Below are 20,225 nucleotides of genomic sequence, written 5' to 3'. Positions count from 1 at the left end.
CCTTTTTTAAACTCACCCCTCTTTTTTCCGCGCGTATGTTTTTTCAAACTGCTAACTAATATGTTTTATGTAAAAGTTTTCTATAGAAAATTTACTTTACAAAATCATATTAAACTATTTTTAAAGCTCTTTTAGGCTAATACTTAATTAATCACAAGTTAATAGGTAACCCGTTTTCCGTTCGGGAAGACTAAGCCATAGATGAGGTACAATAGCATACTATAAACCAGCTATAAACGCATATCGAGGAGATAAAAGAGGAAAGAAGAAGAGCGGTGTGTTACAGATTTGTAACTAGCTGCAGCACGGGTTGCATGAAGCAATGTGTGTATGGGTGGGACCAAATATCAATAGTGTAGTACCCCTCCGTCCCATAATATAACAACCGTGTTCGCTAGAGGCTGTTCCCAACTAGAACAGTGCGCACGAAAAACGGAACGGTCCATTAGCGCGTGATTAATTAAGTATTGGCTTTTTTTTCAAAAATGGATAAATGTGATTTTGTTAAGCAATTTTAGTATAGAAACTTTTTGCAAAAAAAAAACACCGTTTAGCATTTTAAAAAGCGTGCGCGTGGAAAACAAGAGAGATGAGTTGGAAAACCTGAGATAAGAACACAACCTAAGATTGGATGGGATATTTCATAGTGCAATAAATCTAGACAGGAGGCATGTCTAGATTCGTTGTACTATAAAACATCCAATCATGTTCTAGGTTACTAAATTATGGAACGGAGGAAGTATATGTTTATAGATAAGTATTGTATGTATTGGCTATTAAATTAATTATAGATGATTTAGAGCTAATAATTGGTTGTACTATTAAACTTCTCTTAGAGGTCAGTTTTGCTGTCACGCGAAACAAGATAGACCATTATTAGCGTATGATTGATCAAGTATTGATTATTACGAACTTAAAAATGGACTTGTTTAACTTTTTTAAAGAACTTTTATATAGACAACTTTTGTAAAAAACACATTGTTCAGTAGTTTAGGAAACGTGTAAAAAAAACGAGGAAGTTGTAGCTTAGATTTGGAGCTTTAGAGCAGGGAAAAATGATGCACTCGTTATCTTATACTCCCTCCGTCCTACTACAAGTATAATATAATACATACATGACATATATACTACGAATTTAGACAGGCAATTGCCATATTCAAATTACTTTGTGTTTTACTCTATTCTAGGCGGTGCTCTTTTGGAGGGGTTCGCAATTAAGTAGTAGCTACAAAATTTTTTTGAAAAATGGATTAATATGATTTTTTAAAGCAACTTTCCAATATAAACTTTTTATAAAACATGTACCGTTTAGTAGTTTGAAAAGTGTACACGCGAAAAACGAGGAAGATGGGTTGGGAACCCATGGGAAAGAACACAGCCTAACCCAAACACCTATATATCTCACCATTATAATTTCTAAAAACTTATATATCTCTAACCATTAATTTCTAAAATTTTATATAGTTTTAACATCGGTGCTCCAAGGACAGTGGATGCACCAACGGCACCTGCCTGCTAGCCACCGCCGGCGCTGCCGGAGGCGAGGTCCCTCCGGCGAGCCGGCCGGCGATGGCACCGCCGATGCATGCTCAAGCCACCTACATGTACAAGATGCTTCTGTATGTGTAGCTAGCAGCCTAGCACACTGGGCTGACAAATAAAAAAGATGGGTACCTGTGCTGCTGTGCGGCTTGCAAACTCGCATAGAGAATTTTAGAATGAGTACGAGACATCCTAATCTTATTATCACCATGAATCTTATTGCAAAATGTCAAGCTGATCAAATTCTGTCACACCAGTGGCAGGCAGCCTAGTACAAGCCGTCAAGAGTTTTTCTCAAGGTGATCAAACGCTGGTCGATCTGCATGCTCTTGTGATACAGAAAGAGCGATCGATCTGACATGCCCATGTTTTTTTTCCTTTTTTTGCAGGAAGATCAAGGTTCATGAGGCTAGCTAGCTCAGTGCCTGAAGTGCCTGACGCCGGTGAAGAGGAGGGAGACGCCGTACTTGTTGCAGCAGTCGACGGCGTCGCCGTCCCTCATGCTGCCGCTCGGCTCCGCGATCACGCCGATGCCGTTCTGGCACGCCTCCTCCACGGCGTCGTTCCAAGCTGTCGTTGCATTGTAAGGAAGGCATCAACGAACACGAAAAATGTGATTCTTACAAAATGTGACAACATTGCAAAGCTGTTCTTGTAGTGTGTGTGACAGAACGTGCAAGGAAGTAATCGTTGAACATGGTAATGGTGGTTGCAATGGTAAAATGTAATTCTTAAAAAGAAAAGAGAAGTATTTCATGATTCAGAACCTACGGATGCTGGTGGCTTGGTCATAAATCAAACATAAATTCAACTACTACTGATCAGCAAATGAATGTTTCAGAACCTACATATGCTGGTAGCTTGGTCATAAATCAAACATAAATTGAACTACTACTGATCAGCAAATGAATTGGCTCAGAACCTACAGATGCTGGTTGCCTGGGTCATAACTCAAACATAAATCCAACTATTAATGAAGTTTGCATTATCATTTTGTTTTGATTGCCACTATGTTAATGTTGTGTGCAAACAAATTCAGGAAATTATCAGAGTCCAGATTTTCCAGTAATGCAACATTTGTTCTTACCGAATGGGAAGAATGCATCACTGGCCAAAGCAGCTCCTTTGGCCTCCTCTCCTGCTTTCCTGAAAGCAATTCTCAGACTCTCCAGTCTGTTTGGCTGGCCACTTCCCATGCCTAACATGCAGTTATTCTGAGGATAATCCACAGCATCATGTTAGTCCACCAAATCAACAAATTATTTTGTTCATGTAGCAGAGGCAAATATACTGACCTTGGCTATCACAATGGCGTTACTCTTTACGTGCTTTACACAAAGCCAGGCAAATTTGGCATCAGAGAGCTCACTGTCTTGAGGAGCTCTCTCGGACACTGTTGTGAAGGTGATATCTTCAGGGGTTAGATCATCAGACTCTTGAGCCAACCAGCCACCACTGACTTGCCTGAGTGATAGCATCCCTTTTCCACTTCTCTTCGCCTCCAGTATCCTCAATGTCTTTGATTTCCCTTTGAGGATCTCAAGACCCTTTTCTGTATAGCCGGGTGCAACAACAATCTCGTAGAACATTCGCGTCTGTCCATCTGTAGGGCTCCTGAATTCACGGATTTCTTTTGCAAGATCCTGAAACATGATATAGTGTGAATAATGGTCATGCCCAACAACACAAGTGTTTAGAGGCAAGAAGTCTACTGGATACCTCATCAATTGTCGTATTGAAAGCAACTATCCCACCAAATGCACTAACAGGATCTCCCTTTACAGCCAACCTGTATGCTTCAAGAATATCCTGTCGGGATGCTACTCCACATGGATTTGTGTGCTTAACCACAACACACGTAGGACTCTCAAACTCTGATACACAGTTCCATGCAGCATCCGCATCTAAGTAGTTGTTGTAAGACATTTCCTGTAACAGAAAATGTCATATGTAAACACAAGAAACGTCACATTACTGGTACAACATGAGTTCGCAAAGAGTGGAAATGGCCAGAAACAGGTTATATGTACTGAAAAAAACAAATACTAAAGTCAGATAAACATGCAAGTAGTAAAAATCAAGTTGAAAGAGATATTTTTTTGTAAGTTACTATCCGTGTTTCATTTTAGTTGAATGAAAGGAGGCATGATTTTCTCACCTTCCCATGGTGCTGAATTGCTGTTGCAATACCACCAGCATTAACTACAGAAAGACTCTTGTCCCCATAGAAGGCAGCTTTTTGATGAGGATTTTCACCATAACGAAGTGTAGATTTCAGGGACAGGGGCACGGTGAAGTTCGGGGGGAATACATCTCCTACATGAGAACATGATAGTGTAATGATATCTGAGGAAATGTTGACAAAACCATCATATATAAACTAGATCATTACAAAAAGTTAGTGTTAATACCTTTGTTCGATTGCTTCCACAACCATTCTGAGACAGCTGAATCATAAGAAGCGACATGTTGGAAAGCTTTCCATGCTAGCATCTTGCGGAATTGCTGGTCATCTTGTTTTCCTTGCAGATACTCTAATAGAGCAGGGTAATCTTCATGATCCACCATAACAAGAACATCCTTATGATTCTGTCAGGCACAGGAACACATCACAATTGAGCAACAATAGAACTGTTCCTATCAATGAACAACAAATACCATCTGTATAAATAGATGGGAAATCCATTTACATATGTCAACATGATATCAAATTTGTATGAAGATATCAATCCCCAAGCTAACTAAAAAGTCTCAAGAACCAATAAATCACCTTAGCTGCTGCTCGGATCATCGTAGGTCCACCGATATCAATGTTTTCAATGCCATCCTCGAAAGAAATTACACCAGAGGTGACCTTGTTATAGAATGGATACAAGTTCACCACAACCACATCAAATGTCCCTGTGCCCAAAGGAAAAGGTCCTAGTTAACTGACAATACTTCATCACATTAACTCTTTACAATGTTCGAGAGAAGATAAGTCAGTAACACAAATGAACTAACAATCTCACCAATGCCATGCTCATTCAATGCCTTAAGATGATGCTCCTGGTCTCTTCTTGCAAGAATACCACCATGTACACTGGGGTGCAATGTTTTAACTCTACCATCAAGCTGAATTTACCAAATGTGAACCATTGGATAAAATGAAATTTATTTGCAGTCAGTGCAAACATATCTAATTAAGGGACAAAACTGAGTAACCAACAATGATAAACGATGCTAGGAAGCAACATATATTTCAAGAAATGTAGGAGTAAAATAAAAATTAGGTTATACCATTTCAGGAAAATTTGTAATTTGTTCAACTTTTGTAACATTAACTCCAGCTGCTTCCAGGCTTGATGCTGTGCCACCAGTCGAAATAATAGAAAACCTACAGTAGCAAAATGTCCATAAGATGATCATATACTAGATTGAAAAAGAATCAACAGTAGAAATCTAATCATGGTTCATCCTTTATAAAATCATGTTTCGTTATCCTGATCCAAATTGTCAGCCTTAAAATTATGCAGCTGGGGAAGATAAACTGCAAGAAGCTTATTATGGCGAATAAAGCCTAACTTTACAAAAGGGCAAATATGATAATTTACTACTGGTCTACTGCTTGATATAGGAATTTGATATACAACAAATAGTTCCATGGTGATGATGAGAGAAGCTTTAAAGCACAAAATTCAAATATTCTAAAGTGAACTTGACAGCAAAACCACAACTGTTAAATATAAAACCGAAAAGGGGAGCATCCCACAAGATGAAAGGTTTACCCCAAGGCTTGAAGGCCATTCCCAAGATAGGCCAAGTCTGTTTTATCCGACAATGATATCAGTGCTTGTTTGACTCCTGCTGTGTTAGGAACTTATTATTAGCTCACACATTGAAATATATCTTTATGTCAAGAATGAGAAAACACAAAAATCAATGGGCGTATAGAAATCAACAGGAGTACAGGGCCAAAATTGATTTGTTCAAAATAAATCTAATCATGGTTCAAAATAAACTATAATAAGAAGCTTATTACAGAGAATAAAGCCTAACTTTGCCAAACAGCAAATGATAAGTTCACTGTTCGATATAGGAACTTGTTATTAGCTCACACATTGAAATACATCTTTGAGCATGCTGCATGAATCTACTCTTTGAGAGAACATAGAAAATAATGGGAATAGAAAAAACAACGGCACCAAATTTATCTGTTCAAAACATTCAACCAATATAAACAGCGCAACAAATCAAACATATCTACATGGATTTCTGGATGGAACTAAAATAAACCAGTACAAAAGGATCTCAACGGAACATAGTCATCAACTAGAATATGGCGTGCAAAGTGCTAAATTTTAAAATTCACACGTATGAATTTTATATCGAATGGTATTATACAAGAATATAGGCATTGAAACACCAAAGCCAACTAACTGTTGTTAAGCATGCTGCATGCATTTAAGCATTTAGAACACACATATTTGCCCCCCTTAAAAAAATTATACTCCCTCCGTTTCAAAATGTTTGACACCGTTGACTTTTTAGCACATGTTTGACCGTTCGTCTTATTCAAAAAAATTTGTGAAATATGTAAAACTATATGTGTACATGAAAGTATATTTAACAATGAATCAAATGATATAAAAAGAATAAATAATTACTTAAATTTTTTGAATAAGACGAATGGTCAAACACGTACTAAAAAGTCAACGGTGTCAAACATTTTGAAACGGAGGGAGTATATCCTTGCAACAATTGGACACTACAGCTTTTCTGTCAGTGCAGTTTTGCAACAAAAATGCAACTTATTCTTTCCGCGTTAGGGTTTTGTTGGGGTTTAAGTGATTTAAAACACATAGCTCCTGGTCGAACAAATCCCCCAATACTAGCCAATGTGCATCTATCCATCCGTACATTGCACTACAACCAGCAAAGTAAAAATTCACTCTAATCACACACACACACACAAATCAATCAATCTTATGGCATGGAAAATATTATCGGACACCCTTGCATAACCTCCAGCATTTCATGAAAAAAGAAATCAATAATTTGCACTTTGGCCCGAAAACCAAACCAAGAAAAGAGAACAAGCAGAGGCGTATACACCCACCGCTCGACTTAGCCTGTGTCGCCGTCGACGCACCGGCCTCCGCCGCGGCCATGGCCCGCACACCCGCCGCACGCCCCGCCGACGACGAGGACGACAAGCTGAGGACGCGGCGGCTCTGCACACAAGAAAGGGGTAAAATACCAAACCAGACCAGCCACTGAGCTTGCGGAAGCAACGAGCAAAAGGAGAAGAGAGAAAAAAGCAGCAGCAGCTCCAGAGCCAGGACGAGCTGGGGGAGGAGGAGGAAAGGAGGGAGAACCTGGTGGTCAAGAGCGCGGGGGAGGAGGTGGCGCGGGGACGCGCGCACGCCGGCGCAGACCTTGGCGGCGGCGGCGGCGGCGGGAGAGGAGGCGAGGTTGAGTGGCATTCTCGTAATTTCGTGGCCTCCTTTTCTCGGGGGCGGATTTGTTTTGTCGCGTATCTCTCTCCCTCTGCTCTGTGAGTGCGTGCGTGGGAGATAAAAAGGGTCGCGATGCGGTTTGATGGGCTTTCTTTTCGTAGATGGGCCAAACACATGGTCCCAAGATGGACCGGGCCGATTTATGAGCGCACAAAGGAATAAGTCCACTTTGACTCCCTTAAAAGTGACCCGAATCTAATCCGTGACTCTCAACCGTAAAACCGGATAGGACGACTCCCCGAATTATTGAAACCAGTACAATTTGACTCCCTCAGCGGTTTTGGAGTGTGGTTTTGCTGATGTGGCGCTGACGTGGCGATATTGACCTAGTCTACGTCTCACGTAGCGCTTACGTGGCAATAGAATAAAAAAAATCTATGGGACTCATATGATATTCACACATAAAAAATATTATGGGTCCCACTGATTATGTGGGACCCACATGTTATCCTCTATGTTCCTCTTCCTCCTCCCTCTCTCCCTTCTCTCTTTCTCTCTCTTGGGCAATCTGTGGGCAGGGGCGGCGACGTCGGCGGGCGAGGGCTGGAGCAGCGTCGGGCTGCGGCTCATGCTACTAGGTACGAAACTGGTCAGATTTTAGCGTCGCAACGAACCAGCGTTCCAATTAGCAAGGGAGTAGCTATATTTATGGCGCCATATTTTTCATAAAAAATAGTCGGCATGCATTTACATTGTAAGTCCCTAAATTACATATGTAATTTTAGTGTATTTACAATGTAAGTTCTAAAATTACATATGTAAGTTATAAAATTACATATGTAGTTTTAGTGTATTTACCATGTGAATTGCAAATTACATATGTAAGTAGATATAAATAGAAGAGATGCTAGTGCAAATTCAATGGGAAACTAATGTATAACAGGAGCAACATGTTCGTAGTACAGAGAGATCAAATAACTACAGACTTAGCAAATCAAACGTTCGTTAAGTCAATCATTAACAGTGCAACATGAATCTACATGATATCCAAGGGTCAGATTAACCGACTGTGATCAAGCTAATTTTATGTCGCCATAAATATAGCATGTCCGAATTAGCAATCATTTGATTTGATTGGTCAGGAGGTGCTACTCCATTTTTCTACATTAACATCGAGACGGTGATCATCACCAACATGAACTACTACCCGGTTGGCTGTTGCCAGCTACCACTTCGACCTGAGCGGCACGGCGTTCGGCGCCATGGCCAAGCCGGGGCTCAACGACAAGCTCCGCCACTCCGGCATCATCGACATCCACTTTAGGCGTGTGCCGTGCAACTACCCGGGGCTCAAGATAAACTTCCACATTTAGGAGGGGTCCAACCCGGTGTACTTCGCCGTGCTCGTCAAGTACGAGGACCTCGACGGCGACGTCGTGCAGGTCGACCTCATGGAGTCCAAGTCGGCGTACGGCGGCGCCATCGGAGTGTGGACACCGATGAGGGAGTCATGGGGCTCCGCATCGGCAGTGACATCGGCAAGACCCTTTGTCACCAACAACGTCATCCCAGCCATCTGGTCTCGAATCGCGCCATCACTGCCTCCGTCACCCCTTCCGCGCCGACCTCGTTCCGCGCTCGCCCACTGCCGCGCCTCTCCCGCCTCGGTCTCTCCCTCTGCCCGCGCCTCCCCGACGCCACCCTCGCCGCGCTCACCGCCGCACCGTCCATCTCGCAGTCGACATCTCCTGCTCTCGGGGATTCCTGCTGCTGCGCTTGTCGTTGCATGCCCGAATCTGAATGATCTCGACTTCTCCAATGACCACTATGGCTCGACCTCAGGAATGCGGCGGCGGCGGAGGTGGCCAAGGTGCGTCGCCTGCAGAGGGAGAGACCGAGGATGACATGTGGGCCCCCACATGTCAGTAGGACCCACAATATTTTTTTCGTGAATAATAGATGGGTCATACAGATTTTTTTTTTTAATTCTAATGCAACGTAAGCGCCACATGGGACCTGGACTAGGTCAACGTCGCCACGTCAGCGCCACATCAGCAAAATCACCCTCCAAAACCGCTGAGGGAGTCAAATTGCACTGGTTTCAATAGTTCGGGGAGTCGTCCTATCCGGTTTTACGGTTAAGGGTCAAGGATTAAATTCGGATCACTTTTAAGGGAGTCAATGTGGACTTGTTCCGCTCACAAAATGCTAAAAAATTCACAAATATTTATCCCTTCAAAAACCAAATTGGCTGTGTTCGGCTGGGCTAGCTGCTGCTACAATTGTTGTGACTTGCTGGAGCCTGCTAATGGCCTAAGACCCGCTCCATTCCCAATCCACACCACAACAGTCAGATCAAATAGTTCAAACCAACCCAACCCGCAAATCTCCTTTCAGAACCCAAACCAATCCAATCCATTTCTCACCTCAGCCCAAACCGCACCAATCCAATCCCTTCCTATGGATTCAATCCACCTTGTCAAACCATTCTAGACCATTTAGAATCCACCTTGACTACAAATCCATTTGATTCACCATCAACTAGAACATGCAGCGTGCTCGGCGAGGAGCCCTGCTCCGTGGCATGATCGTCTGGATGGGCTCGGCGGTGTGATGGTGCCGGCGTGCTCGACAACGACGGGGAAGGAGCGTGGAGCCGGTGGAATCGAGCAAGACGAGGTCTCCGGCGCGGCGAGAGCAGCAGCTACATGTTTCCCTATGTAGAAGCAGTCAGCGCACGACGGCGAGCCTGGCATTCATGGTGCCGCCGCCATGGTTTGCGTCGACCTCGCCGGCCATCACGGCGTCGCGCGCAGCCTGAACGGCAACAGCAAGCCGAGCACGCGGTGGCCGCGATGCAGCTTGTTAATCGACCAGGAACATGCACCGTCTGTCGCCGTACTTCCGGGCGAGGCCTGCGCGCGGCGGCATGAACGCTCGTAAGCGTGAAGCGTGGGTGTACGTCGCCACCGTCGCCGCCACCAAAGCTGCTGGAGTGGGTCGTCCACGACTATGAGACCTGATCTAGTCTGTTTAGTTGAAACCATTCACAATCCATGGGTTCAATCTATGGACTGAATCCATGTTGTACTCAGAAAATCGTAACCATCACCAAACCACCCCAAACCTCTTTTCTGGTGGATCCAAACCAATCTTCAGTCCAACCAAAGCACACCCAGATACAAAACCAATCCATTCAACCCATTACTTGCTGCAGTTGGCTGCCGGTTTGAACAGCCGCAGCCGCAGCTAGTGCCTCCGAACAAGTCCATTATAAGCAAAATTAATTTTTCACATTTTCATGCAACTTTCCTCGAATCTCTGCCATGATTTGCATGATTTTCACGTCGACTAGAAAAACAAAATAATGAGCCCATACACTCAAGGGTTCACCTTTCTGATTGAGCGTAGGATCTTTGATCCAAGCGATATGATAATTTTCGTCAAACTTCAAGAAACTTCTACTCTCTCCGTCCGTGAATATAAGAGATTTTGATATTTTGTTTGCACCGTTTGACCATTCATCTTTTTTTTGGAGGTTATTCAAAAATTTTTGAAATTATTATTTATTTTATTTGTAACTTACTTTATTATCCAAAGTAATTTAAGCATAATTTTTCATTTTTTATATTTATACAAATTTTTTTAATAAGACAAGTGGTCAAACGTTATATTAGAATAGTGAATATCCCTTATACTCACGGATGGAGGGAGTATATAATCTATGTCGAATTTGTTATTTCAAAATTATATTCTCGAAAACCATTCGAAATTTCCCTCCGAATCTTCTCCCGTTCCAGGTCGAAACCTCTAAATTCGATCCAATTTTGTTAAAATTTTCACGGTTTCGAATCGGTTCTCGCCCAAACAAAAACCTTCACATCCACATCCGCATCCACTCCCAGCCTGGCCGAGGAGGCACTGCGCGGTGGGCCCCACATGGCAGCGACGCCCCCCTGACCCCACTCCGCAAGACACGCGTCCGCTCCACGAGTCATAGGCGAGGTCTCCTCCCTTCTTCCGCCGCGCGTCGCCTTCTCCTCCTTCCTAACCTAGGGCTCCGATTTCGCCAGGTGTTGCCCATCGCGACCGCGCCACCGCCGCCGCCGCCGCCACCGCCACCGCCGCCGCCACCGCCACCGCCACCTGCCGGTAAGCGAGCGGCGCCACCCTAACCCTGACCCCGTCGTCCGTCCGGGGTCGTCGGGTTCGTTGTTGATTCTATTTTATTTATTTTTTTATCTCTTCTCTTGCAGTTGTGTGGGGTTTTGGGGGGGTTTTGGCGATGGAGATGGTGATCGGTGCGGTTTTGCTTTCCTCGTGGGGGAGGGTTTTTTTCTTTTTTTTTATTCTGTGGTTTGCGATGGATTGGTGGTGATGTTGATGTTGGAAGGACGATTTTTTGCTCGTTGATCGCGATTCCCCGCGCACTTTGTGTTTGGATCAAACAGAGGCGGGTCTTTGCCCTCGTACTGTTCGTTCACCATTCGCTCGATCGACAGAAGAAGAAAAAAAGAAGTGCAGAAAGCGATGGATGGAGGAGGGGACAAGGCAGAGACAGAGATAGTTCTCATGTTTCACTTTTAAAAAAAAAGTATTTTCTTTTCCTCTAGTGGTGGGAATCCAATTAATTTCAATTTCGATCGAAAGTACACAAGGATGATATGATCGGTCTTTGTCAATCACTAATCCTGAACTTAGTCGTAAAAGTATCTGTTTCGAGAAATAGAAAAAAAAAGGGACTTTCTTTCGTTTGTTCGTTCAAAAATAAGATTTCCTTTTTCCTGGATTACCGTTCGTAAATTCACATCGCTTTTGCTTTATTCGAACACCAAACTTTCTTAGGTTGAACAGTTATTCCATCACCTTCTCTGCATATATTGTAGTGTTAAGAACTCAAGAGGCATATGTGCAGGTTATTAAATATGCCTGTTGAATTACAATTGCACAGAACAAAGCATATCTGATAAATCTGTTAACCAGAATGAGACTATGAGTGATTTTGTCACGTAGGCTAATGCAAAGGTCATGGATTGTGCATGGTTCTCATAGTAGCTAGTCAATCCACTAGTTTGTTGGACCAGATAATTTATTTATATCATGATGTGGTGCCCTGTGCCCACACCACATGGCTACATGTGATTCTGCACTTCTTCATGCTCCACAATGCTGTATGAGCACCTGAATAGCTCTGCTCTGCGCCGCTGCACGCCATCTGGGAGGCCTACTTTTCATGCTTTTCACTCCGCAAAAACTGGCAGATATGAGTGATATGCTGAATTGGTCTTGGGCTGTACACTTTCTCTGACAGTACAGGTAGAGTTTCATTTGTTTGTGGATTGCTTGATGATAACCAATGGAGGGCTCCTGTTGATCCATGGCAGCTGCTATCTTTCTTTCATTGATTTCTGCCGGATAGGACTGAGCCTTTTCTCTGTGTGCATTACTGTAGTATTAGTGTGGCATAGACTGTTATTTTACTTATTTGGAAAAAAATGGAGGATGGAACAATGAAATATATTCAGAAATATCACTATTTTTGTATACCGTACATTTAATGCTGTAGCATCGTTCTGCCTTCATATTATATATCGTAGTTTTTGCTCATTTGGTTTCTTGACTTCATTTATCACTATATATCGAATTATCACTATCCTGTTGCTCTCGTAGCTGGAAGTTGTAAGCTTGGAGTAGTTTTATATAGTAATTCATGCAATACATTGTTGGTTAGTCTGTTTACACATTTTCCCTCAATTTCTGGAGGTGCAACATTTTTCATTCTGGATTTGTGAAGAAACTGGACTTTAGTCGTTTTCACTCACCTGTTATCATCCTTACTGTATTGTAGTTCTAATGTTTAAATTTGGACATTGCTGTATTGTTGAACTGACTAGTTTGTTTTCCTTCTGTAAATGACAGATCCTACAGCAGTTGCATAGGAGTACATCTTTAGAAATGGACCCACATTCACACAAGAAGGCACATGAAGGTCTGATTGGTGACAACCCTGACGCGTATGCCGTGACGACATACCAACCTGTGCTGATGGTAGAACCATCAGCCGCTGCTGCCTTCCCTCCAGCTCCCCAGGTTGCTCCAGCCTATCCAGTGAACCCAATGCAGCTTCCAGAGCATCAGCAGCACGCAATCCAGCAAGTTCAGCAGCTCCAGCAGCAGCAGAAGGAGCAGCTCCAGGCGTTCTGGGCCGACCAGATGGCCGAGGTTGAACAGATGACTGAGTTCAAGCTCCCCAACCTCCCGCTTGCAAGGATCAAGAAGATCATGAAGGCCGATGAGGACGTCAAGATGATCGCGGGCGAGGCACCGGCGCTCTTCGCCAAGGCCTGCGAGATGTTCATCCTGGACATGACGCTGCGGTCCTGGCAGCACACCGAGGAGGGCAGGAGGAGGACGCTGCAGAGGAGCGACGTCGAGGCGGTGATCAAGAAGACCGACATCTTCGATTTCTTGGTGGATATCATCACTGATGATAAGATGAAGGATGATGGCATGGGCTCTCAGGCTGCATCCATGGTTTCGCCATATACCTCAGGAGGAATGGGATTTTCCTTTGATCTGTACCCGAACCAGCATCACCTCGCATATATGTGGCCTCCACAAGAGCAGCAGGAGCAGTGGCCTCCACAGGAGCAGCAGGAGCAGAAGCAGAAGCAGGATTCTGATGGTGGTGGACAAGATGAATGAGATAAATCACATTCTGTGATTACTTATTGTCGTAGTGTGGTTTGGTTAGCTTGAGTTTGGTTGGAAAAACTTTTTTTTTCCGTAGACTGTTTTTATGTTTGTTTTGCTGCCTTCTGGTAGCGATAGGAGGGCGATCCGGTCTGAAACTGTTGGTAGCATTCATGATGAATTTCTCAGTGGTTATAATTTATGAATCTTAGTAACAGCTGTTGCAAGAACAAATATTTCCTCTGGTTAGAATTGTTTTTTAATTTCCTTTTCTTCTTTGGTCCGGATTAACTGTATCGACGAACCATTGAATTATCATCGGCGATATCTTCCTAATAACGCTGGTTTCGTTTAATTCCGATTAATGGTTTAGGAAAAACAACAGAAAAGATTAATGGTTTAAGAAAAACAACAAAAACAATAGTGCTGACCAGGTTCAAAAACGGGGACAGCATTCGTTTTCGATTTATCAAGACAGCGTTTGCTTTGCTTTAAAAATGTTGGTTTGCATACATAGGATTCAACACAATATCAAAATAACCAAAGCATCAAGGTCAATCGGCACCATATCAGAAGCATTCTACTATTTGAAACCCAACAGTTTACAAGTTCATACTGATAGGTTAAGCTGACAGAGGACATGGATTCTACAGCATCATTTCAGTATGAACTTGAAATAAGCATTTGAATTATGCAGTCCTTTTCTCTTCTCCTTTACTGGTTAGGCTGACAGAGGACATGGCATCTACAGCATCATTTCATACTGACAGGGGAAAAAAATGATGAATGAACCTTACTCTAGAACTGATCATTTACAAGTTCATCTAGGCCTACACACAGCAGAATGTCACACCTGCTCACTCTCTTGTCACACCTGCTCACTCTCTGAATCAGAAACCAAAGAACAAAAAATGTTCATATATAGTATATCTGGCCTACATTGAGAAGACTTTCATGGGGAACATTGAATATCACACTGTTCTCCCTGCAGATCTTCCTGAGGAATGCAAACACATAATTCACAGCAACCTTCTTGATGATCCCTGAATCAGGGCGCGCGTGAACCACAGTGTTCCCCAGGATGTGCACGACACCAGCGTCCTTGCACCGGTTCAGGAACTCCAGGTTCAGGAACTCCAGTTCATCGCCGAACGTCTGGCTCGAGTACCTTGTCAGGCTGTTCCCTCTTATGGGTGACTTGGCTGGAACAATGGAGTCCTGTGATGAGTAGCTCAGGTCACCAGTGGAGCACATTGTGTTGCTCCCAGCCTTTCCAGTTAGCAGCAGCGCATTGCTTGATCCCTGGGTCTTCTCCTCCATCATGGTGAAGTCTTCGGAGTCCGAATAGTCATCCATCATGCTCTCCAGCCTGACGAAGAGCAAGAGCCTGTCAAGGAGCATCTTCTCGAAGTCGTCATCTCTCTTGTGGATGTCCTTGTACCCGTACCTCGCGACACAACGGAACATGTGGAAGTTCTTTGGCCCGATCCTCTTCACGATGAACCTTTCTTCGGTTGGGACTGTATATACTGGGAGGTACTTGACACAAACGAAGACGACGACCGAGTGGATGGCAGGGAGGTTGGTGATGAAATGGGAGAAGATATGAGGCACTCCACTTGCCAGCTCGGTGTACACGAAGCCTATCCCAGGCACCCTGACGAGGCCGAGGCTTGGTCCGAGTCCTAAAATCCAGGCCATGGAAACCTTGCTGTGCATCTCAAATTCATACCGCTTCACGGTGCAGAAATGCCACACATACATGATGATGAAGCAGGTAGTTGCAACAACAAGTGGAACCCAACCACCTTGGTCAACCTTGTTAATGCAGGCTGTGAAGTATGGGAGCTCCACCATCAACGAGAGCACGATAAAAATGACAACAAGGATCCAGTGGCTTTTCCATACTAACAGCATTATTGGGACCATGAGAAATGTCGTGACCAGCATAACTATCACCACTGCAGTTCCTGTTCAACGACATCATAAGAAAACAATTAGGGTGACATCTATGGAATGCAAAATGCAACATTAATGTTCGGTTTGCAGTTATATTTTGAGAACATCAGTTGTCAATTTGCAGTGTCCTAAAAAAATTGCATCGCGCTGTTTTGATAATGTTCTCTATCAGATAATGCTGACCCACTTTACTTCTTATAGAAAGATAAGCTCATTTAAAACCTGAAGCATCATGCAGTGTGGTAAGAAAGTTTATTTAGGATTTAATTATTATCCAGCTATCAGTTCTCAATTATATTGCTTCTTTTGTACCATAGCACCAGTCTTTTAGAACCTAGACTTGGTAGCTGACAACACACCGCGCACATATCGTGACATAAAGCTAGAAAATACTTATGGAACAATGCCAATTTTGTTCGGCTTAAAATGAAAACTATCTGAAGCTATCCCCTATTCAGCAGCAGCGTAAAAAACTGTTGATTGTCTACTTTAAGTGCATTGAAAGTATCAGTTACATGTTTGGAGATGGAAAAGAAAAGCTTACCATATGCATTTCCTATCTGACTTTGGTTTTTGAATCCAGCTGTTACTGCAATGCAAAGAATCATAAGTACCCAGTTGATGTCAGGGATGTAAATCTGCCCGAGAAATTTCTTTGAGGTGTGGACGACACTGACTCGAGGAAAACAGCCCAGTGCGAGAGCTTGCTTTATTATCGAGTATGTAGCAGATATAGTGGCTTGACTTGCAACTATTGCTGCAAGAGTTGCAATGATGAATACTGGCCAGTATATGGTATCTGCAGCAATCAGGCATCACACCATGAGTACATAAATACATATAGTGCATACAGCACTGGTAAACAATAAGAATGGTGGGATATGCACTTTGCCAAGTTGCACATGGGATGCATTTGCATTTTACTTTATGACAGCCAAATTTGTTAGTTCAGAGGGGCAGGGACCTGGAATGGAGCGATAAAAGGCATCAACTACATGGTCCTTGTTGCTAATAATGTACGCAGCCTGTCCGGTGTATGCTAGGAGAAGGCAAGGGAACACCACTAACGTGAAAGCAATCTGCACAGACATTATTAGTTTACCGACACAATTTATCATGACTGATTTGTTTGAAGTGTTTATACCTGAATGGCCAAGACAGGGAAATGACATAAGTCAGCATATAATGCTTCAGTCCCTGAAGAGAGAAAATATATAAGTAATTCTGCTGTATCTTGTGATTTATGAATAATGCAATTAATCAATGAAAGGTACATGAGAATTGTGAGTAACCTGTGATGCTAAGCATGATTCCTCCAAGGGAGGTCCAGCTCTCAGACTTCCCTCGTCGGAAATACCGATAGATATAGACTGGATTATATGCTTTTAGGACTGAACTGTTGTACTTGTGTATGTTCAGTGCCCCAATAGTCCCAATTAGGATAAACCAAAGGAGCACTATAGGTGCAAAGAGCCATCCAACTTTATCTGTACCATAGTGTTGCATGCTGAATAAGCCAATTAGTATGATCACAGCAACGACTACAACCACATCTGCCAGGTATTGAAGCAATAAACATCAAATGATTTTACAACAATGGGAGATAACACTACATAGGGAAGAAAGCTTCTCAGTAAATCAAAGGAAGTGAACAATGCAACATAGTGGCCCAAGATCACAATATTTGCGCACACAATATTTAAGATACCGTTGCTGGTTTCTTTCATTCACTTTGGTTAAGTTCACATCCCTGTATACTAGTTACACTATGTTAAGTTCAGTTAAGAATTGACCAGATTTGGCCGTGTACATCCTTTTGGGTGTAGAGGCCAGATTTTAATCCATTTTTTTTAAAAAAAGAGATAATTGACCAGATTTGACAACACCAATATAAAAATACAAAGAGCAGAATTACCTGTACTCATCTTCTGATTCTGAACTCTTATTCCACCTGATGCAGAGAGAACTGCAGAGCAAACAAGTGTCACAATCCAAGTTCCAATCGGTTTTACCAATGAAACTACTATGCTGAATACCTGATATAGCAGGAGTAAGGATCCCATCTCCAATGGCTGTGCAGGTACCAATGAGAACTAGAATAAGAAGACAGTTCTTTTTATACACATGTCCCTCTAGCCATCTCTTTATTTTTGCTGCAAGTGAATTCTCTTCATAAGTTTGCCGACTATATGTTGTTAATTCTTCATCTGTCTTATGTTGGTTGGGAATAGTGCTGACCTTTGCATGCCGGCAAAGTAAAGAATAGAGAGCGAATGTGCCACCTGTGAAAAAAGTCTAAAATTTATTATCTAAAAAAATGTGCAAAATGCAAACAAACTACTCCTATGTCAATTTATTGCCAAGTGACTGTCAGTAACTGTTCTCTGAGCACAAAACGGAATGAACTCAGGACATCACCTTCTACAGATTTCATGACTAGTTCAGTGCTATCTACCAATCATTCTGGCATCACTACGACAATGTTCTGTTATTTATGTGCCAACCTATCGAAATGGTAAAATTGCATAATATTTCTATATTCTCATCTCATACCAAAATCTTGTTATATTTGACTAACATGAGATATTTCCTAACTGCATTTTTCTATTTTTTTTCAGATGATAAGTAAATAAAGAAGCAGCATATTTGGTTAAACATTGGCAGAATGTGATATCTCACCTTGGCCATTATCATTTGCCCGCAAGACAACAAAAACATACTTCATCAGAGGAATGAGGGTGAGGGTGTAAATGATCAAGGAAAGAGCCCCAATAACATCCTCATCATCATCGACCCCATGAGGGAATATATTGTAGAAGACATATAATGGAGATGTACCTAAGTCACCGAAGACAACACCAAGGCTCTGAAACGCGAGCCGTAATAACAAAATCGACGAGAACTTCTGCATGAACAAAAACAAAGCACATTTTAGCTCCCCATGAGCTAAGAATATGATATTTACGCATTGCCAAAATGACATAGGGAGTACATTATCTTTCCACACCAACATCACTTATGCTGCCAGTGCCTAACAATTTGAGGTGAAACGAATAAAGATACTATAAAATCCGTATACAGTTCCTGCATTTGGAAACCTACAGTAACAGCACATCCATCATACAGTTTCAAATCCTTTTTATATTGAAATGGTCCCCAAAACCATGAGGTCATACAGAATCATCCATGTCAAAGAAACAATGTTTTTTTTTCTTGTTCCAAATACAAGCAGACACTAAGCTGGAAGCACGATTGTTACCCAGAAAAATATCTAGAAAAAAAATATCCCCATGAGCAAGGATCAATCTCTGACCTTCTCTGTGTACATGTTCTTGAGCCGGCTAGCCTCCTCATCCATGGGCTGATCAAGGTTCTGATCCAAATCCCATATGCTCCCATGGTTCGTCGTCTCGCTATCCGAAATAGACGCCATGGGTGGGTCTCCTTCAACCTCGAATCCTCACACGAGGGAACTCTCCAAGTGGCTGAAAGCGACCTTTGCTCGAACCAGAAATGGAAGCTTCCAGCTTCCCAAATGGAACTCCAGAGCTTCTCCACCGAAGCAAAGATCAACCACAACTCGTAGAACTCTCTCTCACCGGAAAATTCCAACCCGAATCCTCAAATCCACCACCAAAACCTCTTGTCACTTTGGTCTACGCAAAGGCTAATCTTCGAAGAGATAATCCAAGAACATGAGCTTGCATAATCCAAATCAGAATGCCACTTCGAATCTTGACACTTAAACTCTTTCCAAGATCGAACTCCCTCCCTCTTTGATCCCCACAAGAACCAAAAACGGGAGCTTTGGTACAGGAGCGAAGAACCAATAATCACAGCTAAAGAAAAATAATCTCCAAATCAGAGCCCAGAAAATCGGATTTGGGACTGATTGGGCGAGCTACCCGGAAATATCAACCAAGAAAACCTCCTCTAGAACCAAGAAAACCAACCAAAATCTCAATCTTTCCTCCCCAAAGCCTCCCCAAGATCAAGCTTTGATGCCACAGTCGCCACCAACAGCACAGCCGCCGAGGTGGGCCGCCGTCCAATTGGCAAAAGCGCAGAAATCTTGACAGAAGAGAGTGGGAGGATGGGGAAAAAAATGAGAAATGATTTATGGTGCGGAGAGAGAGAGAGAGAGAGAGAGAGAGAGGGGGGAAGAGAAGGCAATATGCAGAGTCATAAAAGAAGTTGCAGGAAGAGCATATGCCTGGACTGGATGGTAGTAGGTGGAGGAGCACACAAATTGGAATTGGAATTGAAATTAGGCCATCTGAATTGAAAATTCAAACAAAAAAAAGAGTACCTTTTTCCAACCGAATTTCTTCTGAAATCAAAAGCGGCAGTCAAGTTTTGGTGCTATGGAAATGAGAAGTAAACGTTTCTCTTTGGATTCTTGCCCATGAGTGTGTACTGTCTTTCCTCAGCTGGCAAGTCCCTGGTCCTGCCACTGCTACTATTGTACTAGTAGGAGTAATCATTTTATTATGTTGGTGATTGTACTGTTGCTAAATTTGTTTATTCCTTCATCTCAGAAGAAAAATGCCTTTGTTTATTGATGAGATCTAGATTTTGTTCTTGACTTTGTTT

At 42.7% G+C, this 20,225-nt stretch overlaps 3 protein-coding genes across 7 annotated transcripts; 1 reads left to right on the top strand and 2 right to left on the bottom strand.

Moving 5' to 3' along the window:
• Positions 1 to 1,719: 1,719 nt before the first annotated feature.
• On the bottom strand, positions 1,720 to 7,073 carry LOC4344931 (uncharacterized). Of its 2 annotated transcripts, none has more exons than XM_015795442.3 (12): positions 6,900 to 7,073; positions 6,641 to 6,755; positions 5,310 to 5,388; positions 4,822 to 4,918; positions 4,554 to 4,656; positions 4,313 to 4,443; positions 3,954 to 4,131; positions 3,701 to 3,858; positions 3,262 to 3,471; positions 2,838 to 3,185; positions 2,630 to 2,756; positions 1,720 to 2,112 (listed from the first exon to the last, which is right to left on the bottom strand). In XM_015795442.3, exons 1-12 carry the CDS (start codon positions 7,005 to 7,007, stop codon positions 1,961 to 1,963), a joined length of 1,806 nt encoding a protein of 601 aa, XP_015650928.1. In that variant the 5' UTR covers positions 7,008 to 7,073; the 3' UTR covers positions 1,720 to 1,960. The 2 variants fall into 2 exon arrangements, with proteins under 2 accessions (XP_015650928.1, XP_015650929.1); XM_015795443.2 differs by having other exon boundaries at positions 5,310 to 5,385.
• Positions 7,074 to 11,005: 3,932 nt separating this feature from the next.
• LOC112936059 (nuclear transcription factor Y subunit C-4-like) lies at positions 11,006 to 13,936 on the top strand. The gene is made up of 2 exons (XM_015793971.3): positions 11,006 to 11,132; positions 12,900 to 13,936. Exon 2 carries the CDS (start codon positions 12,936 to 12,938, stop codon positions 13,683 to 13,685), a length of 750 nt encoding a protein of 249 aa, XP_015649457.1. The 5' UTR covers positions 11,006 to 11,132; positions 12,900 to 12,935; the 3' UTR covers positions 13,686 to 13,936.
• A 304-nt stretch (positions 13,937 to 14,240) lies between these two features.
• Positions 14,241 to 19,719, bottom strand: LOC9270408 (putative potassium transporter 12). 4 transcript variants are annotated; one of them, XM_066312895.1, is made up of 10 exons: positions 18,625 to 18,730; positions 18,312 to 18,537; positions 17,871 to 17,914; positions 17,669 to 17,785; positions 17,548 to 17,598; positions 16,925 to 17,185; positions 16,777 to 16,829; positions 16,597 to 16,711; positions 16,177 to 16,431; positions 14,241 to 15,643 (listed from the first exon to the last, which is right to left on the bottom strand). In XM_066312895.1, the coding sequence occupies exons 5-10, from the start codon at positions 17,555 to 17,557 to the stop codon at positions 14,589 to 14,591; spliced, it is 1,749 nt and encodes a 582-aa protein (XP_066168992.1). In that variant the 5' UTR covers positions 17,558 to 17,598; positions 17,669 to 17,785; positions 17,871 to 17,914; positions 18,312 to 18,537; positions 18,625 to 18,730; the 3' UTR covers positions 14,241 to 14,588. The 4 variants fall into 4 exon arrangements, 3 of the variants coding, with proteins under 3 accessions (XP_066168992.1, XP_015650351.1, NP_001411439.1); NR_188765.1 differs by lacking the exon at positions 18,625 to 18,730 and adding an exon at positions 18,946 to 19,719 and having other exon boundaries at positions 14,341 to 15,643; XM_015794865.3 differs by having other exon boundaries at positions 17,669 to 17,914; positions 18,625 to 18,735.
• Positions 19,720 to 20,225: the final 506 nt, after the last annotated feature.

The sequence above is a fragment of the Oryza sativa genome, chromosome 8 (assembly GCF_034140825.1).
Source record: "Oryza sativa Japonica Group chromosome 8, ASM3414082v1".
NCBI classification, from domain to species: Eukaryota; Viridiplantae; Streptophyta; class Magnoliopsida; order Poales; family Poaceae; genus Oryza; species Oryza sativa.
The sequence above is the reverse complement of the archived record's forward strand: the minus strand, read 5'-3'. Positions and strand labels throughout refer to the sequence as shown.